Below are 26,529 nucleotides of genomic sequence, written 5' to 3' on the forward strand. Positions count from 1 at the left end.
GGATAATCTCCTCCCAGTGATTACGAAGTTTTCCTGAGCCTCCTCTTGGTGTCAGATTCCTGACAAGCACACGATCACCTGGGTATAGGACTGAGCTTCTGACCTTCACGTCATAATGTCTCTTTCCCCTTTCGGCTGACTTCTTTGCATTTTCTTGCACAATTTTGTATGCCTCCTGCATTCTTTGTTTCCACTCCTCCATGTATGTTCGATGGTCTGCTTTCCCTGTCTCAGAAGTGAGACCAAAAAGGAGATCAATAGGCAACCTTGGGGACCTCCCAAAAAGAAGGTAGAAGGGAGAGAAACCAGTTACCTCGCATCTTGTGCAGTTATACGCATATATCAGTTTGTTTAAAGATTCTTTCCAGTTTGTCTTTTGTTTGTCTGTTAGTGTCTTTAGCATTTGCAGTAAGGTTCGATTAAATCGTTCAACCTGCCCATTTCCTTGTGGGTGGTAGGGTGTCGTCCGTGACCCCAGAACACCACAGTTCTTTTTGAGTTGTGCAAAGAGCTGGTTCTCAAATTCACCACCTTGGTCATGGTGAATTCTTTTTGGCAGTCCGAACTTAAGGGCAAAATCATTGAATATACGATCAGCAACGGTTTTGGCAGACTTGGAGGTAGTAGGGTAAGCCTGAGCAAAACGGGTGAAGTGATCTACAATGACCAGTATATATTCATACCCACCTCTACACTTGTCTAAGTGCAAAAAATCTATTGACACAAGTTCAAATGGCTGGGTGGTGACAATACTAGTGAGAGGTGCCCTTGTTTCTTTGCTTGGAGTCTTTTGTTTAAGGCATGTACAAGTGCTGGCTACATAATGTTCAATGTCTTTTTGCATGTAAGGCCAATAGAATCGATCTCTGATGAGTGATGTTGTTCGATCGGTGCCTTGATGGCCCATCTCATCATGTAGCTCTTTCAGTACAGTAGCCTTGTACTGTTCAGGTAGCACAAGTTGCGCTTTGTTTGTTGTCCTCCGGTGGAGAATGCCATCTTCATCAAAGCTAAGTCTTTCCCATTCACGCAGCAAACACTTGCTTTGCATACTGAGGGCATTAAGTTCATTTCCTGCAGGCTTACTGTTCCTCAGTTTGTGATGTATGATCGGACCAATGTTGTTGTCCTCATTCTGTGCTTGTCGAATCTCAGCAGAAGACAAGGGTTTGTGTGTGTCTTTACTCACAGCAGCACACTGAACGGTGTCAAGTGCTGGGCAGACCCATGATGAAGTGGGGTCTTGAACCTCAGTAGCTTGGGTTATTACTGCCACACAGTCTGAGGCTAACTCTGCAGTACACTGTCCCATCAACTCCTCTATGTCTACAGGCATCCTGGACAAACTGTCAGCGTCCACATTTTCTCTACCCGGGCGATATCTGATAGTGAAATGAAAGTCTGCTAGCTCTGCTACCCACCTACAACCAGTTGCATTAAGCTTGGCACTCGAGAGGACATATGTAAGTGGATTATTGTCTGTAAAAACTGTGAAAGTAGGGGCATAATAAAGATAATCTCTGAATTTTTCAGTGACTGCCCACTTGAGGGCGAGAAACTCTAATTTCCCTGAATGGAGGTGATAATTGCGTTCAGAGGCAGTCAATGTGCAGGAGCCGTAGGCTATTACACGGAGTTTGTCATCTTGTCTTTGGTATAGAACGGCCCCGAGACCCTGGTTTGAGGCATCTGTGTGGAGAATAAATGGCTTTGAAAAGTCTGGGAACCCAAGAACAGGCGGCTCAACCAGGCAGCCTACTAGCCTCTCTAATACCTGTTGGTGCTCTTCAGTCCACACAATTGGTTTGTGTGATGGTACGCCTTTGTTCTTTCCTTTAACTTGCCCTACACTAGTCCTGTTTTGTGACATACTGTTGTCTGTCGTCCCTTTCAACAACTCATACAGTGGCCCTGCAATACGAGAAAAGTCCTTTATGTATTGTCTATAATAGCTCAATAAGCCCATGATAGCTCGTAGCTCGCTTACATTTTTCGGTCTCATATCTTTTAAGGCTGTCACTGCAATAGTGTCTGCTGGGTCAATTTTGCTGCCTTCTGCTGAGACAACCCTCCCCAGATAGCGAACCTCTTGTCTGAATAATTCGCACTTACTGGGTTTCAGTTTGATCCCGCTCTTTCTCAAAAGTTGAAGCACTCTCCGGACATGATTCACATGGTCTTCAAATGACTGACTGAACACGAGTGTGTCATCAAGATATGGGACACAGATTTTGTCTCGCACTTCCTCCAAGCATTCCTCCATACAGCGTTGAAACGCTGCAGGAGCATTCATGAGACCAAATGGAATCCTTATCCATTCATAAAGGCCCCATGGAGTCACAAATGCCGTCAAATGCCTACTGCTCTCATCCATAAAACCCTGATGATAGGCCTTTCCTTGGTCTAGCAATGAAAACCACGAGTTGCCACCAAGGCTATCAAGGATGTCCTGTACTCTAGGAATCGGTTGTCTATCAGGATAAGTCTTTTTGTTCAGCTCTCTATAATCTATACAGAGGCAGAGGCTGCCGTCTTTCTTTCTTACACAGACAACCGGTGAAGAATAAGGTGAGTTGGATTTCTTCACCCATCCCTGTGCGATAAGGTTGTGCAGATAGTCCTTCATTTCTTTGTACAACGGCTTCGGAACTGATAGATAAGTGCGTGCTACAGGGTCCAAATCTTTTAATGATATGTTTAATCTTAGCTTTTCAATGCAACCAATATCATCATCGGACTTAGAAAAGGACAGACACTCTTCACGAAGCATGCTCTGTACAACTACTCTTTCTGATTCATTCAAATGGCTTAGGTTGATTGGTGGATCCCATGTGACGTCAGTGGTCTGCTCGATCTCTGTACTTACTTGACTCACCGATACGGGGGGGCAGTTATCAGGTTTTTCTAAAATAGTGGCAGGATACACTGCCTGAACTTCTTGTAAAGTACCCACAACAGTTCTTCCTGACAACTCAATATCGTGATCAGTGGGATTTTGCACATCAAGAACAATGTAAGGTGAAACACCACTCCTTAGCTTGACTAAAGTCTCACAAAACTCAAGGCCTTCAGTCCACTGAGGGTTTACATCAGGCTCAAAAAGGAGTGTAGCGTCTGCTTTAAGTGGCCGTGTTAGCACCTTACAGTCAACTTTAACAGAAGTGTGTTTTGGCACAATGACCTTCTCTTTTGTTGTTTTCACAACATAGTCACATGACTGTTCAGCAGTCATCAAATCAATTAAGGCTGCCACACCTCCTTTCTCAAGGCTTGGAAAGGCTGCCTTTAATGTCTCATGTAACTGCTTTCTCCTCACAACATCTGGCAGTTCTGTGGTGCTGCTTTTTACAACTTGCTCAATGACATTAAAGCCTAGAATTGGCTGTGACAGGTTTTCACCTCTCATCACCAGCATGGGGACAACAAGTTCTTTGGGGTCTGCTCCCTCTGCTGCCAATCCAAAAGCGACCTCAATAAAACCCTTATATGGCATGCTTTGGCCATTAGCAGCTGTGATTTTCAAATCATCTGGTGCATCAAGCAACTCGGAGACATCTCTTAGTTTCTCATGCGGCAAATATCTCTTTTTCCACCCCTCATCGATAATACTAACTTGAGACCCTGTGTCCCATAGTGCTTGGGTTCTATGGCCGTGTATGTAGCATTCAACCATGCACCGCTTCCCTATCAAAGCAACTGGATTGGACTGACTGCCATCTGTCTTTTTAGGGGTTATTTTTGCCTTTGCATGAGAGTACTGAGTTGACTGTTTTTGTGAATGTTTACAATGCTTTCTATGTTTTGGCCAGTGTTGAGCTTGACAGGTTTTGGAACAATAAATGTCTGTTTTACAGGATGCACATTGTCTAAACTTTTGCTCTTTCTCACTGAGCCCACAGTAGGAACAACAGTATTGGGACATTCTAAAGGTTCTGGTTACTCCCTGTCCCGTGGGGGTAACCCTCCGTCGTTTAAAGATTCATTTCTCTCATGTCTGGTTCCCCTCGCCCTACAACCTGCCAGGAAGTGTTCATCACTTCCACATCTGTAGCAATGACTACAGTACTCACTCCCATTTTGCTGGCAGCCAATACATCTTCGCAGACGTGCACGATTTCGGGTGGGGTAATAGTGCTGTGGTGCAAACCTCTGTTGGTACTGAGCAGTGTCTCCTCTCCGTCCTGGGCCTGGCGGTGGCCAACAGCTTTGAGGGGGATGCTGGAACAGGGGAGGGGGGAAACATTCCTGCGTTACTGTTGGGGCCAGGTACTGTGCCTGCGAGGGGTTGGGGGGTCTGATTGACTCTTTGATTTGTGCTACTTCAGCACCTAAAATTTTTAATGAGGCCATTTCAGACCGCATCTCTTTTAACTCATTTAATACATCAGACTGGATTTTAGTGCTGTGGTCCACGTTTCCATTTTTCCCTTTCTTATCTGTAGCCATGTCATTAGACTGAAGTGAGTGGACAGTAGCTGGCCGCTGCTGGGTAAGGAGTTTCTTTTTATTTTGTCTCTCTGCTTCATTTGCACATGCAATGTTAAGTTTCTCAAGGAGCAGCTCATCACTTGTCGTTGTTTGTTGCAAGTATGGTTGTAGATCACTTCTGATGCTGTCATTTTGCAGGCCTGTCAGAACTGCATGGCGAAACATACTCTGTACAAGGGCAGGATCGTATCTTAAACCAGATTCTGCTTCCTGTGAAGCAAAGAGGATTTTTTGCCTCAGGTCTAAAGCACGGAACAGGAAGCTTTGTGGGGTCTCCTTATTATTTTGGACCTCTGAGGTGAGCTGTTTATACAGTTCTGTCGCACCCTTCTCCTGGTAGTGGGACCTGAGAATCCTCCTCAAGGTAGGTAAAGTAAGGTTGCCTTTGCCCTCAAGGTAGCTGCGTAGTTGTAGACCTGGTGCTATCGCCCTAATCACAGCATCAACTATTTCAATTTCAGGAAATCCCTTGGTGATGCCTTGTTCAATTTGATGTGCTAGACTTGAGAAACTGAGTTTGTCCCTCTGCCCTGGCTCACCAATCTGGCCTGATATTTTGAATTCTCTTCCCCACTGTAAAGAGACTCGATTATGGGGTATGGACTGAATAGGGGATTGGCCTTGCCTAATACCGCTACTTTCATCACTCAAAAGAGTTTTGGCCTTGTTAGTTTGACTTTGTTCGTTCCGTAATGACAGAGCTAATGCCACTTGCGTCTCCACCTCTTTCCTCAGTTCATCTTCAGTGAGTTGAATAGTGTGCATATCCACATCTCTCCGAGTTGAATTGGGAGCTACATAGTCTGATGCACTATCTTTAGCAGATTGTTGTAACTCTACAATTTTATCACTCAGGCTAAGTAGCGCTGCCATACCTTGGTCTTCTAGTTCAACCAACCCATCTCTCTCCAGGTGCCTGGTAATATGTGAAATGAGAGAGGATCGATTTTTGTCTGAGTCCTTGGTAAATGCTGAATCAGCAATCGAAAGAAACCCACAAATTTCAATTAAAGCATCTTTTGTCAAGGTGTACAAAGCTGCACCAATATTGAGTTTTAAGTCCTCCAACTCTGATGAATCCATTTCAATCATTGAACCGAAGACAGTGTCAGTATGATGAAGAACCTTCTCTGTGCAAAGAAACGATGCAGTTCTCCTGGTACCTGATGGTCGACCTCAGATTCAATGCAAGTCCCTCTGCGCAGCTCTTTCACCACCACACCTTATCGTCGTACCAGGTTGTAGATGTGAAGGGTTGAATGATGACAAGGATGTCTATCTGGGACAGCTGACCCTCATCACCTTCATCCCAGCGGTGCCTCCAAAATGTTACACCCTGGTACCTCGGCTGGACTCTGCTCCGTGACGGCTGTAATTGGAGATTTAAGGAAGGACACTCAAGACACGATGCTTCATCTGCAGCAGCTCTGGCGTGAATGAAGCATGCGTAGAGAGCTCCCTCTCCTGATCTCTACAGGCATTACCAGTCCCATCCGGATAATTTCCCAGACTTAATTAGTAGATCACTGATCTCAACCTCTTACATATGAACAGATGTCATCGTAGAAAACTATTAATTTCAACAAGTATAAGACACATCACTTCAAGGTTTAACTAATCAACAAACAATTATTTAAAGTAAATATACCTATTACACCTACAGTCGCATTATCTACTTGTGAGGCTAAATACATGGCATTGGCGGACACTGTACAAGAGTGTCTATATTTGAAGCAACTGTTGGAAGGTTTTGATGGCCAACGCTATGAGTGCAATGTATATAAAGACAATCAAGGTACAATAGCTTTAGCCAAAAGGCCAGTATAAAGACAAAGATGTAAACATGTTGACATTAAATATAATTTCATTAGATTCCTGCTAAATGGAGGTCAGATTAATCTGAAATATTGTCCAACAAATGACATGGTAGCAGATCATGGTAGCTAACTAAACCAGCCACTAAACAGAAGCTGATGAAGTATGAAAAAGTTATGTTTAGAACATGAATGTTTATTTAGCATGTTATATGCTGTATGTATATATTACACAAAATGTGAGCAAGTGTGAGTCATTTCCTGTTTATTTGTGTTATGATTTACTTGAACCTGGTTGATTGTTTAAAATGATGGAAGGAAGTGTTGATCATGTGATCCACCCGATTATGTAAAGATCAGCAGATGTTCTGGCCTTCTGGAAGTCGCTCGGGATCCAAACCACCTGCGCCAACTTCCTCACTTGCCATCAGAGTCACCACAACGGTCGTAAATCGGCTCGATCCAAACAGAACCGGACGAGTCCTGCTCGGATCAATTCTCTGCTTTTCTGCTCAAGAATGGTTGGTTGTCTGACAGTGGCCTAGCAGTTCTACATCTTAGTTAAACTTCCAGCTTTAACAGATGAGATTCAGCTTTCCCTCTTTTCCTTTAGGATTTAGAGAACTTTTTCAGTTCTGAACCTTAGTTTAATTAACACCGCAGGTTAATTAACTTTTGTTCATTACTTGCATACATTTCATTCATTCTGGCACACTGAAATAAGATTCTGGTTTGAACTCCATATTCTGCCTTTTACAATGTTTGATTCATTTTCCCATGCGAAGTCCTTTGTAAATATTTCCTTTTCATTTATGCATGATTAGTTTAGTAATAAATATTTCATATTTATCCTAAACTGGTCTGGTTATTGTGAACTTCTCCTTTGAACCATGTTATGGGTCCCTTCGACGTAAGAATTCACGTTATTAGCGTCCTGAGACTGATTGATTGATAACTGACTGATTTGACTAGCTTGAACTAAATAATTTATTCAATTAATTAATTTAGTTCTCTAATGGTGTCCACACAGCCATTAGACTAGAATAAAGCTATCTGTGTGGTGGTGCCCCACGAGAAAATTGATAACATAATTTCAAGAAATTATTAAAATTAATAATCTTATTAAACATCTTTAATGTTTAATGACGCTTAACGCTACACACAAAACAGAAAACAGCAACTTCCGGGTCACAGTAATCCGACAAATTAAATATAAAAATTAAGTTTTGTCTGGTCTTTTCCCTAGTTTAATTTATTTAAAACATTAACTTAAAATCATAATTACAGAAACAGCCTGGTTTTAGTTTTTGTTTTAGATTTTGTTATGTTACGAAAAGCAAGCTGATTATTTTTTTTATTTCCACTTTTGAATTGAACATTAAACTGATAAATGATACACGACCCAATTAAACCAGTGAAATTTAGAAGCAAATAAATTATAAATTTAGTAGATTAAAATTTTAATTCAATGTGTCCATTTATATATATATATATATATATATATATATATATATATACATATATATATATATATATACACACACATACATATTGCGTCTCATGCAATGCAGAAAATCTAATTATGTAATATTGGAAAAATTAATTAATGCAAATATTTATTACCAATCATTTTTATTTTGGTGCATTTCATAATATAAATCTATTTATTGAACTGTGTTCTACTTTTATTCATTTTGTCTGACAGGTCTCTGTATATGAAGAGTCAATCTTGAAAATGAAACTTCTGCTGATTATATAATTTCTTTTATAATGATTCAATATTATTTTCATTGGAACCAGAAATTTAATTAATTAATATGAAGTAAATTAACTTTTTTTCTTTATTAATTTAAAAGAAAATATCAAATAATATCAAAGAAAGGCATAGACCCCCGAATTCCACCTACAAAAAGTTTTTTCTTTGGAAATTGGGAAGCTTATTAGATATTAATCTGTTAAGTAAAGAGTAATTAATTAAATTAATTCATTCATTTTATTGTGGGAGAAATTAATCTAAAAATGAAAATGTGGCCATTGGCTGTTTATTTATTTATTTATTTATTTATTTATTACTTTCTGGTGAACTCAGTCTTCATTCATCATGAGAGGACAAAGAGAGAGAAGAGGACAGGTGGGATGGACAGCAGCAGAGGGAATGAGACGGAGATGATCTGGCCTCCTCCTGTGGTCCCTGAACTTCCTGAAATTCCTGAATTCCCTGAATTTCCTGAATTTAATGAACTTCCTGAACTTCCTGAATTTCCTGAACCTGTTAAACTTCCTGAACTGATAGAAGTCCCAAATTTGATTGATCCTGGCTGGTTGCTGCTGATCTGACTGTTGATCCAGGACTGGTACTGGGACACTCGGGCGTAGACTCCTGGAAAGCCTGCCAGAGCACATCCCTCTCCAAAGCTCACCACTCCAGACTGGACCCACCTGGTGTCATTTAAACTCACCATCGGGCCGCCGGAGTCTCCCTGGACACATCAGACATGGAAACCAGTAAAGTCAGTGGTGAAGGAAGAAACCAGGAATACAAACACACTTTTGCACTCTGAAGGATCCAAACAGGACTCACCTGACAGGAGTCCTTTCCTCCTTGAGTCAAACCAGCACAGATCATGTTGCTTGTGATTGAATAATAAGCAGCGTTGCACTGAGTGTTGGTCACAATGGGAATCTCCACCTCCTGCAGTGTCTGAGGGCTAGGAAGCGAAACTGGAAGAGAGAAGAAACATATGCATGAAGTCTGAACCCAAGAAACTGAAAGTTTCATCAGATGTAGAAAGACCAAGAAACGACAATGAACACACCACAAAAGCACCATGGAAAAAAAAGCACAGTGAAAACACACAAATAAACAAAACACAAAAATACCATGAAGATGCCACATAAGTACAATGAAAACACCATAAAAGCACTATGGTAATGGCATGAAAAGACCGTGAAAACCCCATGAAAACACAATGAAAGCAACATGAAATCACCATGAAAATACTATAAAAAGACCATGAAGCACCATGACCGAAACATGAAAGCAACATGAAAACATCATTAAAGCACCATGAAAACACAATGAAAACACCATGAAAACACAATGAAAACACCATGAAAACACAATGAAAACACCATGAAAACACAATGAAAACACCATGAAAACACAATGAAAACACCATGAAAACACAATGAAAACACCATTAAAGCACCATGAAAACACAATGAAAACACCATGAAAACACAATGAAAACACCATGAAAACACAATGAAAACACCATTAAAGCACCATGAAAACACAATGAAAACACCATGAAAACACAATGAAAACACCATGAAAACACAATGAAAACACCATTAAAGCACCATGAAAACACAATGAAAACATCATTAAAGCACCATGAAAACACAATGAAAAAATCATTAAAGCACCATGAAAACACAATGAAAACATCATTAAAGCACCATGAAAACACAATGAAAACATCATTAAAGCACCATGAAAACACAATGAAAAAATCATTAAAGCACCATGAAAACACAATGAAAACATCATTAAAGCACCATGAAAACACAATGAAAACATCATTAAAGCACCATGAAAACACAATGAAAAAATCATTAAAGCACCATGAAAACACAATGAAAACACCATGAAAACACAATGAAAACACCATGAAAACACAATGAAAAAATCATTAAAGCACCATGAAAACACAATGAAAACATCATTAAAGCACCATGAAAACACAATGAAAACACCATGAAAACACAATGAAAACACCATTAAAGCACCATGAAAACACAATGAAAACACCATGAAAACACAATGAAAACACCATGAAAACACAATGAAAACACCATGAAAACACAATGAAAACACCATTAAAGCACCATGAAAACACAATGAAAACATCATTAAAGCACCATGAAAACACAATGAAAACATCATTAAAGCACCATGAAAATACAATGAAAACATCATTAAAGCACCATGAAAACACTATGAAAAGACCATGAATGAATCATGAAAGAACCATGAAAATACAAAAAACAAAATAAAAATACGAAAACACCATGAAGACACCACATAAATACCATGAAAACACAATGAAAGCACCATGTAATGGTGGGATTTTCTTTCCTTTGTATAAACTGATCCAGAACTTCAGATCTGTGTGTTGACCTTTTGGGGGGTATTCCATGAACGTAGCTAAAGAAAGCCAGGCTGTATCAGGAAAGCCTCGCTTGAACTAACACCATCTCTGAATTAAGGCTCAAGCCGTTCCGATAAAACACATTTCAGCTGCATCTAGTTCAGGCTAATTCAAGCTAGGCTTACATAGCCTGGCTATGTGGGAGGTCCTGAGGAACGTAGGAAGCCCTGGTGAGTGGATGGTGGAAAAGAGGAGCTGCAGAAAAAGAGAGCAAGCCGAGAGCTGTCATTTTCTCAACAGCTGAACAAAGAATGCTGATGGAGATCAGTGACGTACGGTGAGGTTCATGTCTGGTGAGGCACTGACTCCTCTGGAGTCAGATTTACAATTTAAGAACCGAAAAGAGCATCTTATTTCACTATTCATCCAACAGCATGCAACTATGGCCCCTTGAGGTGAGGTAGAGTACTGCCTGCCTCACCTGCTGACTTTTCTCTGCACTTCATTGTACAATCAGCAGGAATAATTCTCTCACACATACATTAAAGACATTACACAGACTGTGAAGAGTCCTGGTGTATAACAAATATTTCTGTAAGTTCATATTGGCTGAGGAACAGAAACGGGTACGCGTCATGCAACCCAATCTGTATTGGATCACCAGTCAGAGGAGGCACAGCTCACCACTGCCCCACCCGGGATTTCTGCCCTGTATTTGATCGGGAAATATTCAAATTTGGCAATTTTTGTGTAGAGTCATACTGAAAATGCATTTTTAACACAAATAAGTGGAAAATATTAATATTTATTTCATGTACGTTTTTCTTTTTTTCTTTTTTATCTTGATGCCTCCTAACGGCACATCACTGCTGTCAATTGTTGCTTTCACTGTCCTCATTTATTTATGGTCTCCTCTTGTGATAAATCTGTTTACATAAAGCAGCTGAATTGTCTCTGTACTGGCCCTGCTCAATTTATTAATAACCCAGTAAACAATATGCATCATCTTTGTGATTATTGTGTGTGTGCGTGTGCGCACGCGTGTGCAAACTACATTAATTCTGCAGTTACATCTCAAAAGAAGCATCTTACCAGCAAAGTGTACCTGCAGCAGGTGAAAATAAAGTACTAGAACAGAGGTCCCCAACCCTGGTCCTCAAGGCCCACTATCCTGCAGGTCTTAGATGTCTCCCTGCTGCAACACACCTGATTCAAATTAAACGGCTCTCTGACAGGCTCTGCACAAGTCTGCAACTGAGCCATTCATTTGAATCAGGTGTGTTGCAGCAGGGAGACATCTAAGACCTGCAGGATAGTGGGCCTTGAGGACCAGGGTTGGGGACCTCTGTACTAGAACATATCTCAGAGTGGTAGGTAGCCGTTGAAGAAGTGTATTTGTTCAAAACATGTTAAGCTGTAAATATGTTGCACTGTAGATACGAAGGCTATGTCCACATGGCACCGAAGCCGGTTCAGATGTAAAAACGGTGTGAAAACTGTGGCAAAAACAAGTAGAAAGACTTCAACATCCCCACGAAACTGCTGTAGTACATACTACAGGCTGTGGGGGGCGCTAAAGAGTAACACTCCAAAGCTAGAGCAAAACAACGCATGCGCAGATAAAGGCTCACTGCGTGTTGTAGGAAGTTCACATAAGAAGCAGAGAAGAGAAGATGGCTGAGGATTCACTGCGAAACAAAGGAGAAACATTTATTTGGACTAATAAAGAAGTTGAGCTTCTTCTTCAAAAAATGCTTGACTATAAAACATAAAAATCTCGAGAAAGGGTGTATTGGGAATCGGCGTGTATTCATCACATTGACGTCATATCCTCAAGTTGTGCAGCTTCGCTGTACGCACAGTACCGCAGACCGTGGAGAAGTCAAACCTACCCACTTGGGTATGGGATAAACTTTGTGCCACTGTGGAGCGAATCTGAATTCTTTACATTTGAATATGAATCATTCAATTTGAATCTGAATATGCCTGTTTGAATAATTGCTTTAAAAAACTGAATCCAAATTACCATATTTGATATTGAATCTTTGTTTTTTGAATGTGTATATTGGTAAAGTTGAAACTTTTGTATTTAAAAAAATTATTTCCCTAATTCATTTTCATAGTTCAGTTTCAGTTCAAATTCAGATCTGAAATTCAAACTTTTGTGCCACACATCCGGGACCTGACGTGAGGCAAAACTAGTCGATCGCAGATGGAGTAAGGTCAGTTTTGTGCAGTTCTTCTCAATGGCTACAAGCAGGGGAAGGGCTAGGGAAGGGTGGCGGAGGGGAGAGAAAAAGAGAGAGAGAAATGGAGAGGTGCTAAGGTCCAGGCCAGCCACTCTCGCTACAGTGGCAGTTACCGTTTCTGTAGCGGTAGTTACCGTTTCCTCAACGGTCTCAGCGGTTTGCTGTGGGCTGGTTGCAGACTTTTCACATTAGTGTTAACTCCTAATACAAGAAAAATATGCGTAGGTTTGCACAGATTAATCTGCACCTCAAGTGACGTACATACACCATGTAGGCTATAACGGGCCAGCTTGATCTTTTGCGTTGGTTTGGAAACAATTTTAGTAATATAGCCTATTGATAACAATAAACCATGTCATTATTTTTTTAACACACAAAAAATATAGTGTATATATATATAAATATATGTATATATAGTAACTTTCCAGATCTGTTCCATTTTGATATTCAATGCAATAACCATCATGTAGGCTGAAGATCAAGCCCCTTCATTGTACTTCTTTCTGCGACCTTCATATGCCAGTAAGGTCAGTAAGGCTATTTGACCCGAACTTCTTTTATAGGGTGTCCATTATGGACACCCTACAGCCAAGTAAGAATCGAGTATTCGCCCAGACCACTCATGTTTTAATGACACAAAACAGCTAAATGATGTCCCAAATACAAAAAGGACTTAATCTTCCAAGGTTGTGCCCTCCTTAAGATTCAAATTGAATGATTCATATTCAAATATAAAGAATTCAGATTTGCTCACCAGTGGCACAAAGTTTATCCCATACTGTGGTACCTGGCTTCAGACATGGTCGGTTTCATGGAGGCTAATCCCTGGCTTCGTGGGGATGAAAGGGTGGTTTGATAAAATACTCTGTATCAGACCTTTGAGACACAGCTAGGCTAAGCTTGAACGTTAGCCTGCCCCCAAGCAGGCTAGTTCTGGTGCATGAGTTACCATGGTTACTCAGCAGGCATTCAAATAAGCCATGTTGATGGAACAGAACTCTGGCTTATCAAGATAAGCCCGGCTTTCCCTTCATCCAGCTTCATGGAATACCCTCCTGGTCTCTGTGGTGCTGCTACAGCAGCTGGGTGTGGTGTTGTTTACAGGTTAGAATTAAATAAATAAGCATTGATTCGTACCACCAGAACCGACGTTCCCCCATCCAGTGACCCAGCTGTCCTGTCCACCTGCGAAGATGCTGCCATCTGCTGCCAGACACACAGGTCTGATGTAGTTGGTAAAAGTCACAGCTGTGGAAAGTTTCAGCAGGGTGACGTCGTTGTCGTTGGTGTCTGAATTGTAGTTTGGGTGAACAATGATCTGGGACACTGACCGGGACACTGCATTAGGATTTGTGCCTTGCAGGCTGTCAGCTCCAAGGTAGACACGCAGATTTGCAGGGGTGCTGCTGAGAAAAACCAAACATCAGGTTTACATCTGGGATAAAAAGGTGTGACTGAAGGCAGGTGAAGAGACTCACCTGGAAAAGCAGTGAGCAGCAGTCAGGACCCACTGGTTGTTGATCAGGGAACCTCCACAGAAATGGAAGCCATTGGACTGCAGACTGACCTGCCATGGCCACGCCCCCGCCACGGCGTTCGTACCCCCCCCACAATCTCGTGCTGATGTGTGTGTTGAGAGGAGCCGTTCCACAAACTGCAGGCAAATACATCCAGATGAACAGGAACAGCCGCAAGCATCATTTGTTTAGCAGACTGGTTTCAGCTCATGTGGTTTGGTTTTTATTGAAAGCAGCAGCGACAGACAAGATGAAGCTCAGATACAGCAGCAGCTTCCTGGTCCGCTCAGCTTAAACCAACTTACACTACAAACAATATGACTTCAAGGTGCTGCCAGCGTTCAATGCAGGATCATGTTCATATTTTAAAGATTTTCTATTTTATTTTCACCTATTTTTACCACGAAGTGTTTTATTGGAACATCCAGGTGTTTCACTGAAAATGCTATAAAAATCTTTCATTAATTAAAATGGAGCATAAAACTGCCAAACCTAAAACATCTAAATATTTGGTCCTGGAAGCTTCTTATTCTCAGACTACAGCTTATATGGGTCCAATCTAATGGCATTTTAGGTGAAAGATCTAATAAAAACTTTATTAACACTGCTGAAAATTCACCGTCCAACATCTCCATTCAAAAGACTGGCTCATTCTTTTCTTTTTTCTTTTTTTTTTTTGCTTTTGTTTAAGAATTAAATCAAGTGAAAACTCATTTCTATCAAGAAAATCTAATCACTAGTTACAATAAGGGGCTAAGATTGGGATCAGAATAATTCAAACCTTTCAACCATACCAATACATACTTTGTTGGTGAGAATTATTCTCAAATGTTTGTCATAATTTCATTTGGTTTGTGTTTCTAATAGTAATTATTACATAAGGTGGCTCCATATCCCCATTCTTAGACAGTGAAATCACTATTTTGGATTTTCCCCTCACCAAAAAACTTGTGGCACAACGAAAACTAAGCAGGCTACAAATAACTTCCATGCAAAGCAACTTTACTACAAAATGTATATATATCATATATAAATATATAAGAATAATAAATAAAAAAGCATGTACCTAAATAAACTCTACTGTACAAGATTTAAAAGAAAATAGAGGAAAAATATAAATAAGATATGAATAAAACTGAGTGACATCAGTGCAGATTTTAGTAAATATTTCAGATAGAACGCTGTACTTTCTGCCCATAGATGCATCACATAAATGGAGCATGTTGGACATAAACTCCTATGACAGCACACGTGTGAAAGCATGAAAGCAGAGAAGATCATTTGTATACTTAAAAAAATGGCTCACAAATGAACGGCTAACGGCTGCGACTCGGTTCCCATCGTTCATTTAAAAGAGCTGTTTAAAAGAATCGATACATTCATGAATGTCGCATCTCTACTGCACATTCAGATGGCAGGGTCTGGATTTGGTGGAAACATCATGAAAACATGGATCCATGCTCCCTTGGATCAACGCTCATATATTTTCTTGCAGTGTTCTGAGGTCCTCTACTCCCTGTGGGAAGAACTGCTTACGTTGGTAAGACGATCATCCTGTTATACCAATGATAAAATAGCCCAAAGCAGTAATGCTGATTTGTGTGTGTTCATGTAGGAATGTGAACTGGGTGCACGTTGTGGTCGTAGACTGTATATAAAAGATAGACGGAGCCTACATGACGTCACCTGTAGGTTTCTGAAGAGCAAAAGTCAAGCTTGTTGGGCGTTCCCATCATCGCCATCTTGGTAGCGTCACGCGAGTCTTTTTAACATGGGAGTCTTTGGGGATTTGCTCTGTTTTGGAGCCAGTCCTAGTGGATGAGGGGTGAACTGCAATTTTTTGCACATTCGCATAGACTTTACTTTTTACCGGCAGAGGTTGCCGCTTGGTTGTGGTGCATCATGCTCTGGCCACTTCATGAGTTGTATGTCCATCAGCTTCGGTTCTGGTTCCAGCTACAGATGTGCCGTCGGCCCCCTCTTTCCGTTTTTTTTTTTTTTTTTTTTTTTTTTTAGTTTTTTATTGGCATTTTAGCATCATATATATCATGCATATTTGTCAAACAATTACTTTACACAAATACACGAATGTGGTTACCTAAAATAACATGAATAAACCCAATTAGGCGAAAACATTTCAAAAACAAAAACCAACAAAATCAAAAACAGAACATATGAAAAAACAATTAAATATAAACAATATACACATGGGGAGAATAATTTTTTTCTAAATAAATCTAATCAATTGTGAAATTTAAATCTAGCCTACGTGGCATAACATAATTAATCCATTTTGTCCAGTAAGAAGAAAATAACACTTGAAGTTGACGAGTCATGCTTTCTTGGAGAGCCATTTCCTGGTAATTGCTTTTTTAGCTGCAACCAGTAGAATGTTTAGTAAGTATTTATCCTTTTTAGGCCATTTCAGGGGTAAAATTCCAAAATGCGTGTGTATATATATGTATAATATGTGGTGAAAACTCAGCCTACGCGTATCTGTTTCCGAGGGGTTTGATTGTCAGAGTTTCTTTTCTTTTCTTTTCTTTTTTGATTGGTTGGTTGATTGGTTTACCATTTTGTTAAGATGTTAATAAAGCATTCTTTTATTTGTTAAACCATCTATCCAGTTACATGATTAAAATCTGTGTCCTTCACGCTAATTAACCCCCCCCCCCCCCCCCCCCCCAAAAAAAGGTGCAGTTGTCAACCAGCTAATAGATTATAATAAAACTTAAAGCCTCTTGCTCTCGCCACATAATGAAGCAACATTAGTTGTTGTTTTTTTGTTTTTTAAATCTATTCACATGGAGCTAAAACCTGAGTCCTGTGGTAAATCAAAGAGAGAACCAGAGAGAATAAAGGTAGAAAACACAGCTTTGATAGCAGATCTGCAGTCATGTGAGTTAGAGACGAAACAAAGCAACAATCCCAGAAAACCATCAGGTAGAAGAAATAAGCTCAACACCAGGAAAAACACTTGAGTGGAAATGTGACTGAGATATGAAATGAACCTGTCAACAAGATGAATAACAGGTTGCTGACCACAGGTGAGATAGAACACCTTGACAGAACGTTCAACAAAGAGAGGTAGTGATATACTGTGCATTTTTTTTATTCAAATGTCCCGTTGTGATCAAGAGATAAACAGAGACGAATATAAAGTCACTTTAGGAACCAAATTTTTACTGAAGTTAAAATGATTTGTTTTATTAATTTTGTGTAAATATCAGTTCTAAACCCTGTTCACACCCCTTTTCTCATGAATCAGTTGTGTTTTGTTGTTGAGAATTAGATTATTTTTTAGAGGAAAGAGGAGGAAACTCACCATCCAGCTGTGCATCACTTCCTGTGGGAGAGACAGTAAAAAGTCATGAGTTTAGAAGCACTTTAAACACACATTTCAGAGAAACAAACCAACTGGTTCTTCTTTGTTGATTTGTTCACAGTTTTTAACCACTTCACGTCTCAGGCGAGGTAGGGATCAGGAATCTGTGGCATCATGCCAAACAAGACATAATGCAACAGATAATAGTCCATCACTACAGAGTAGGAAATGAAATGACGCCATGTTTGTAGAGTAGAAAATATACTGACACAAGGTACTCTGAGTACAATTTACATGAGAGCTGTGGAGAAGCAGTGTTGATTATTTGTTTCTGAATTATATATGGTGTGTGTGTGTGGTGTGTGTGTGTGTGTTGTCGTGTGTGTGTGTGTGTGTGTGTGTATGTGTGAACTGTTATTGAAATAAGACATACTTGATCATTTCAAAAAGACTGGGAGTCAAACCTAAAACAAAAACTGTCTCCTCTCATGTTGCTATGAGACAGTAAAACTGATCTATCAGTCTCACGGATGAGTTTTTTTTTTTTTTTTTCTATTTATCAGCGGGCATTGTCACTCTTGTTCTGTCAAGTGAGGTTGTGCGTGCATGTGCATATGAACGTCCCGGTCTGGACGGACGCAGCAACCAAGGAAACAGAGCTATTGGCCGTACCTCATGAAAAAAATACAGTGTGTGCAGAATTATTAGGCAAATGAGTATTTTGATCACATCATCCTCTTTATGCATGTTGTTCTACTCCAACCGGTACAGGCTTGAAAGCCTACTACCAATTAAGCATATCAGGTGATGTGCATCTCTGTAATGAGAAGGGGTGTGGTCTAATGACATCAACACCCTATATCAGGTGTGCATAATTATTAGGCAACTTCCATTCCTTTGGCAAAATGGGTCAGAAGAGAGATTTGACGGACTCTGAAAAGTCAAAAATAGTGAGATGTCTTGCAGAGGGATGCAGCACTCTTAAAATCGCCAAGCTTTTGAGGCGTGATCATCGAACAATCAAGCGTTTCATTCAAAATAGTCAACAGGGTCCCAAGAAGCGTGTTGAAAAAAAATGGCGCAAAATAACTGCCCATGAACTGAGGAAAATCAAGCGTGAAGCTGCCAAGATGTCATTGGCCACCAGTTTTGCCATATTTCAGAGCTGCAACATCACTGGAGTGCCAAGAAGCACAAGGTGTGCAATACTCAGGGACATGGCCAAGGTAAGGAAGGCTGAAAAACGACCACCACTGAACAAGACACACAAGATAAAACGTCAAGACTGGGTCAAGAAATATCATAAGACTGATTTTTCTAAGGTTTTATGGACTGATGAAATGAGAGTGAGTCTTGATGGGCCAGATGGATGGGCCCGTGGCTGGACCAGTACAGGGCAGAGAGCTCCACTCCGACTCAGACACCAGCAAGGTGGAGGTGGGATACTGGTATGGGCTGGTATCATCAAAGATGAGCTTGTGGGACCTTTTCGGGTTGAGGATGGAGTCAAGCTCAACTCCCAGTCCTACTGCCAGTTTGTGGAAATGACACCTTCTTCAAGCAGTGGTACAGGAAAGAAGTCCAGCATCGTTGAAGAAAAACATGATTTTCATGCAGGACAATGCTCCATCACACGCATCCACGTACTCCCACTGTGTGGCTGCCAGAAAAGGTCTAAAAGAAGGAAAAAATAATGACATGGCCTCCTGGTTCACCTGATCTTAACCCCATAGAGAACCTGTGGTCCCTCATCAAAATATGAGATCTACAGGGAGGAAAACAGTACACCTCTCTGAACAGGGTCTGGGAGGCTGGGGTTGCTGCTGCACGCAAATGTTGATCGTGAACAGATCAAGGACACTGACAGAATCTATGGATGCAGGCTTTTGAGGTCCTCGCAAAGAAAGGTGGTTATATTGGTCACTGATTTGTTTTTGTTTTGTTTTTTGAATGCCAGAAATGTATATTTGTAAATTTGAGTTGTTATATTGGTTTCCCTGGTGAAAATAAATAAGTGAAATGGGTATCTATTTGGTTTTTCTGTTAAGTGCCTAATAATTATGCACAGTAATAGTCACTGCACACACAAATATTTTCAATATTTTGAAAGCAAAACGATGGAGAGCGGACAGGAACATTAACAGAAGACGACCAGGAAGGAACCGACATTCCCTTGAAAAAAAAACATCAGTCATTGGAGAAGACACTTGTCAGACAGAGAAAGGGACATAACCCGGATCAACGTTGGCCTTGTATTTTCAAAGAAGAAACCACTGCAAGAGCTAAAGAAGCTACACTTCGACTGGAAGCTAGCTCTCTCCCGGACCAGTAACAACATAAATGTTATAAGTTACTGCGAATGTTAACAAAATGATAGTATTGTTCTCGCTCAGTGTGTTCTGAACTTTTGTTTGCTAACAAGGCGCAGTGGGTGGGGAGAGGTAAAGGGAGGGCTTGGGGTTGGGGGGAGCTTTTCCCATTACACACTGTGTTTTGGGTCTACAGGACAGGCCAACAACACCAACCTGCAGTGAACCGGTAATGCTTACTGCCCCTTGCTACTCTCTGTCTGCGCTGTAGTTGCTGCAAAGTTTACCAAAAGCCTCACAGGACTGATTGGCCTTGAGGGCATCACGTGGGATGGCTTAACTCGCACGCCATTGGTCTGTGTGTTTGCTGACCGCTACTTTTTTAAATTCTGTTTTTATTTCTTATTTAACTTTAGATTTTTTTTATTTCATTATTTATTTTTTCTTTATATGTTTTATTTTATTTTTATTCTGTTTTCATTCATTACTTTATTTAAAAATAATTTCATGATTTTATTTATTTATTTATTTATTTATTATTTTTTTACTTTTTAACAAACACTGAGATGTAAATTAATTAAGCCCCGTCCCATTTCACAGTCCAGTTGAGTCTGCACCACCCAGGCACATAAACCATGGTACAGTGTCCAGATAGCTGCAGATCTAAAACCAGAACAGAACCAGTCTGCTCTGCCATCTGGTAGAGCAAAATTTTTCTGTGACTAATGAATCTTATTAGAAATATGTCTAAATAAACCTGCCTGAGACATCTCTATCACTTGGTTATCAAAAGTAAGAGTTTGTTGTCCTATTAATGTTTTTACTATTTAATTGTTGTTACTGAATTATTAACTGTTATCTCAACCATTTGTAAAAAACCATTGATTTGTTTTAATACTGTTCAAAGAAATAAAAATCACCACTTATTTTTCTTAACGCGAACAATAAAAAAAAAGGTCATGAGGTGTTTGGACTTCTATTTTCTTTGTTATTGTTTCCATTTTTTCATGTTTTACTTTGTTTCTACATGTTAAAATACTGGAGCGTTGCAGTTTCAGTCAAGATGCTGAGTAAATATTTTCAGCTTCTGTCAGATCCTTAAACAATGTCCTCCCTGTGAACTGGGTTGGATCAAGACACTCTTTCTTTAATTCAATACTTTGGGATCTTAAGTTTTTTTTGTATTGCTTTTGTTGAAGAGCTCCCAAGGAAGCCTTTGTGACAAGTGCTGAGCTGAGCTGTCCAGTCAGTGCTGGTCTTTCAGAGGCGACATAGGCAGTCGCCTAGGCCAAAACTACGTTTACACTGCAGGTTATGTTCATGCATCCCCCAATTAAGGTAGCTAATAGGTATCAAAATGAAGCAGCATAAACCATCTGTAGCTATATGTAGTAACCGTCTTATCAACACATGAGATATTTTAACGCCATCACAAGAGGCTGGTTGTTCAAAATATTTAATCCAGATAAAAGCTATTCAGATTTGGGAATTCCATTTTTCGGGACGGTGGATCATGTAATCCCGCTTATTTTTACCCCAGTTGTTCAAAGCAAAATAGGACTGGATCACCCTGATCCAAAATCCTTTTTTTAAGGATACCCAAATCCGGATTTCCAGCATGTAAATCAATGGAGGTTTCCGATTATGTGGAAAAACAACAGGTAGAAGAGATGGTATGGGGTCACGTCAAGTGATTTTTACTGTGGGACAACACACAAACACCATAAACATGTATGACACCTCTTTGGAGTCACAACACATATAAAACAAGTACACTTCCACCTACATTGTGGATAGTGTGAAAACGTCTGTAAGAAAAAAGGGCTCCATGTCCACATGTTACCAGACTAAAGACTGTTCAGGGTTCCTCATCTGAGTAGGGGAGGCACAGCATCAACATCCAACTTGCTGACCTCACCATCACAAACTGCGTTGTGAAATGGCCAGGGTCTGTTTATGATGCTCGTATCATGAGCTACAAACCAACCGACGTATGGCATCATGTTATGAGACAGCACCTGTCTACTCCTACCATGGTTGATGATGCTCTTTCTTGCTGCAGCCACACAGGCCTGGGCGTGCTTCAGCGCTGCTAGTTATAGAACGAGATGTGCAATCGAGCGTTTAAATGGAGTTCTGAAGAGAGGATTTGCATGCCTTAAGTACTTGTGGGTGGAACCACCAAGAGCATGTAACATAATATGTGCATGTATTGTCCTGCATAACATTGCTACCAGGTGGAACGTCCCTCTCTGTGACGATGTTAGTGATGCACCTGAGCACCTCTGGCTTTCTGTCAGAATAAGGGATGGACGGGGCTTGTAGAGAGGGATACAATTGTTAGAAATTTCTTATTTTGACAGGTTCTTTTCTGATTATGCAGTGATGAAAACCATGTTTTATTACCATATTATTCTTAAAATACCCGGTTGGCAGGGCGTCAAGACAGCAAGTGGTGGTTTTCAGATGGCCAGTGATCTCATCTAGGTTTTTAGAACTGATTGGAGAAAAATGTGTTATTGTGTTCATGTCTCTGAGTGGACACAGGGACATATGTCCTGCACCTGGCATGGAAGCACTGACTGACTGCATGATTTTCTGAATTTTGTCAGTAAAGAAAGAAGCAAACTCATTACAGGCCCAGTTGGACAGACGTTCTGGGGTTACTGACACAAGAGGATTAGTTAGCCTGTCAACAGTAACGAACAAAGGACAAGCATTATTGCTGTTCTTAGCAATGATGTCAGAAAAGAAAGATGGTCTTGCATTTTTGAACTCCAGATTATAAATCTTCAGTCTCTCTTTATAGATCTTATAGTGAACCTGTTTTGTTTTCTGTCACATTACCTCTGATCGGCACTGTGGCCAGTAATAGTTCCTCAGATCTGGTAAGTTTAAACATTCCTTGTTGTTGGTTGCTATTGAAAGTGTTTTATATGTAATTCTTGCCTTTTTGTTTTGCCAAAGGAACTTAGACAGACTTTTATCTAATATTTAAGCATGGAACTAGGGATATTGATAAAAGATATTTAACATTTTACTTTGTTTAAATTGCTGTTTGTTTTTACTCACTGTTATTTTAGGTTTAGGGACTGAAAACACCTTGGTTATGTTGAGGAAAGTGCCCTGGCTTGTCCTTGAGTTTTCCCACAAATTTCGGAAAATCCTGAAAATGCATCCATTAGCACAGATGCCAAATAGTGTTTTAGTTTATTTTTCTAGCTTTGTAATGTTTATCATTCCCATTAAAGTGGGAACATGTTTTACATTGAGAACAGGTTGAAAGAAGATTAACAGCTGGTGGTATCACCAGAGAAGAAGAAAACACAGGAAGATGGCAACATTAAACAAGTTTAAACAGTGAAAACATGATGGGAAACAACTTCCCTGTTACGCATTTCAAGCATTAATGTGGGAACACATCAGTTCCTGATGATGCTTGTGCCACTTTAAAAACCTTTTTTCCGTCGCCATTAATCATCACAATAACCCTCAGAGGTACAGTATCTTGTGACCATGGATCACTGAGTTAAACTTTACCTGTTCAGTATGTGCTAATGGGTAACTTATAATTAGCTGAATCAGTGAAACAAGTCCAAGTCGGCGCCAAAGTTTTTCATGTTGAAACAGAAAAATTTTCATGCATGAAGCAGAAGACTGAAGAGATTAGTTTCAGATCACCATCGGACTTTTAACCCTTCTGTTGTTGTTCATGATGGTAAACAGTTGTATTTTATTAAAAAAAATCTTATTTGTCTTCTATTGTAGGTCTTTCAGTGCAAGTAGAAAAAGTCCTAAATGAGTTGATTTTTACTAGTGTGGTTATAAATAGTCTATAGTATTACAATTACATTATATAATTGTTGCTTGGTTAGGAGCTGATACAGTTATTTATGGGTAATGCAGTTTAAACTACAAGCATTCTCTCAGAAAAAATTAATTTATGTTAGAAAAAATGTAACTTTTAATATGTTGATTGATTGTTTTAGCATTTTTTCTCCAAGTCACTGTATTTAGAAAACAGTAAATATATATATATATATAGAGAGAGAGAGAGAGAGAGATCGGGAGAGAGAGAATTTTCTGCAGTAACACTGTAAAAGTTGTTAAAAATATAAAGAAATATTAACTGGTGACAGGTAAGGGTGTCACCATTGGGTATAAAAGAAGCATTCATCCAATTCTTAGTCTTTCAAAACAAGGTTGGATCATGGATTGCCATTTTTTGCCAACCTCCATAAGAGACTCATCAATAAGTTAAAAATACATTTCTCTATGGCAGATTGAATGAGTTGATGTTTCAGCTGCTTTTGGGAAAAAACTGATGTCTCCTTCTACTTTCCAAAGATAAAAAGGAGCATCCACAGTGCATCAAACTCTAGATTTATTCATACTTTCTAAATACTATTTCACTTTCATCAGTTACATAAAGCAAGTATGGTAAACGTAAGGCCCTGGGGGCCAAAACCTGCCCTCCATAGGGTACAATCTGGCCTGCGGATAAACTATTGTTCCTCTTTGCACTAAAACAAAGGGATAAATGTGGCATTTTGATTATTTATATGTTATTAGTTGATTATTTTACTGGTACAAGCCACTTCAGATAAAAATATGTGTGGCCCCTGAACTAAAATGAGCATGACACCCCTGAAATAAAGTATTAATCATCCCTGCAGAGAAGCACAGAGGCGGTATCTGTATCATGTTGTTGTAGACTGATCCTAATACGATGGCATCATAAGTTTCACATCGAAGCCGATTCTGCTATTTATTCTCCGTTTTCAACATGGTGGCTAAATCTTGTGAAACAACATATTTAAAACCAAACCAGGGTCTTTTTAAAGCCCAAACCAAATGGTTGGTTTTTCTTTCTTAATGTTAACCACACATCAAATTAAATAAAAACCAAAAACAAGAAAGCAAAGAGTGTCGATTTGTAATTCAGTCCTTTGATTTTCTTTACCAAAGTATATTACGACAGATAAAAATCGGTACGATTAACTTCCTCACCTACAACGCAGGTTAAAAAAAAAGAAGCTTTGAAGATAAAACTGTCCAACAATGATTTACATTTTAGAAAGCTCAATGTTTTGATGACATTTTTAGAATATAATTACATTAATTCCACCATGATGTTGTCATCATTCTGTCCTAAAGAAAGAGAACAGTTAACTCTTAAAGTTTCAGCAGAACAAAGTTTCAACACGAACTGGTTGTTTGTTCTGGATTGTCATGTTGGGTATTGTGATGAAGAAACTCAACAATTAAGAGATAAAAACAAATGTCCCGCTCAAACAAACATGTGAATGAAGTCTTTTTTTATTGTTATTATTTTATTTATTTATTTATTTATTTTAGTTTTTTTTTTTTTATCTATGTCTCTTTCAGCAAAGAGACTTTTAGGACAATTTGAACCACTGATGTTTTGCATGTAGAAAATAAAGCATCAAGCTAATTTGCAACTCTTGTCCCTGGTTTTACTTTTTAAGTAAAAAAGAAAGGAAGAAAGCAGGAAGAGGGGTAAAAAAAACAATATAATATATACATATACATACATATAATATAATGTAGAACAGTATAAAGAACACCAATATAATGCAAAGTATACAACATATATACTCACCTGTAGCCGTCAAAGCCACCAGCAGCACTCCGTAAGTCAGGAATTTAAAGCCCATGATGTGATTTTTATGTGTCTGAAGTTTGTGAAGAAGTCCAGCTGCTGTCTGTTCATATGAGTGAGAGCCTGAACTAACCTGCCTTTCAGCCACCTGCTGTCATGCTCTGCCTGTGAAGCCACACCTCTGAAACCATACCTGTTTTACTCCAGAAATGCAGATGGGCTGACAGAAAATTCAAGTTTTGGCTTAAGCATTGACTTAAAGCGCAGCTTTAATGAAACTTTTTTATATCAAGAATGGAGGAAGGTTCAGGAGTTACAGCTTTCTCTTAAAACAAAATAAGACAAGACAAGACAAGACAAGACCAGATAAGATAAGATCATCCTTTATTTGTCCCACAGTGAGGAAATTTTGGTGCTACAGCAGCAAAGGTGATAGTGTAAAACCAATGCAAAAAATCAGCATTACAGAGATAAGAAAAACTGTACTGGAAAAAAACTATATAAAAAAGTCTATATAAAAAATCTATAGAGAAGTCTGTATAAAAGCATATATTCAAAATGAATTTACATTTTTGCACAGTATTGATATTGCACATCTGTGTGTGTTATTAGTTTTCATTGTGGCTGTGTGGCTACTGGGAGCAGTGCAAACACTAGAGTCTGACAGCATCAGGAAAGGACCTGCGGTATTTCTCCTTCACACACCGCGGGTGAAGCAGCCTGTCACTGAAGTCCAACACGGGGTGGGACGTTTTCTCCATCAGAGGCAAAAGTTTAGCCATCATTCTCCTCTCCGTCACCACCTCCACCGGATCGAAGGGGCATCCCAGGACAGAGCTGGCCTTCTTAACCAGTTGTTTGTTTTCTTCCTGTCAGCAGTTGAGATGTTGCTGCCCCAATAGACCACACCATAATAGATGGCTGATGCCACCACAGAGTAAAAAAATGGATTTCAGGAGTGTCCCCTGCACTCCAAATGACCTGAGTCTCCTTAGGAGGTACAGCGTACTCTGTCCATTCTTGTATAGGGCGTTAGTCCTGTCCAGTTTG

At 39.6% G+C, this 26,529-nt stretch overlaps 1 protein-coding gene across 2 annotated transcripts; it reads right to left on the reverse strand.

The window, feature by feature from the left end:
- Positions 1-7,867: 7,867 nt before the first annotated feature.
- On the reverse strand, positions 7,868-25,591 carry LOC121656884 (serine protease 27-like). Of its 2 annotated transcripts, none has more exons than XM_042012102.1 (6): positions 25,480-25,591; positions 17,548-17,568; positions 14,184-14,359; positions 13,843-14,111; positions 8,884-9,023; positions 7,868-8,782 (listed from the first exon to the last, which is right to left on the reverse strand). In XM_042012102.1, exons 2-6 carry the CDS (start codon positions 17,560-17,562, stop codon positions 8,402-8,404), a joined length of 981 nt encoding a protein of 326 aa, XP_041868036.1. In that variant the 5' UTR covers positions 17,563-17,568; positions 25,480-25,591; the 3' UTR covers positions 7,868-8,401. The 2 variants fall into 2 exon arrangements, with proteins under 2 accessions (XP_041868036.1, XP_041868044.1); XM_042012110.1 differs by having other exon boundaries at positions 7,871-8,782; positions 13,843-14,108.
- Positions 25,592-26,529: the final 938 nt, after the last annotated feature.

The sequence above is a fragment of the Melanotaenia boesemani genome, chromosome 2 (assembly GCF_017639745.1).
Source record: "Melanotaenia boesemani isolate fMelBoe1 chromosome 2, fMelBoe1.pri, whole genome shotgun sequence".
Classification (NCBI taxonomy): Eukaryota; Metazoa; Chordata; class Actinopteri; order Atheriniformes; family Melanotaeniidae; genus Melanotaenia; species Melanotaenia boesemani.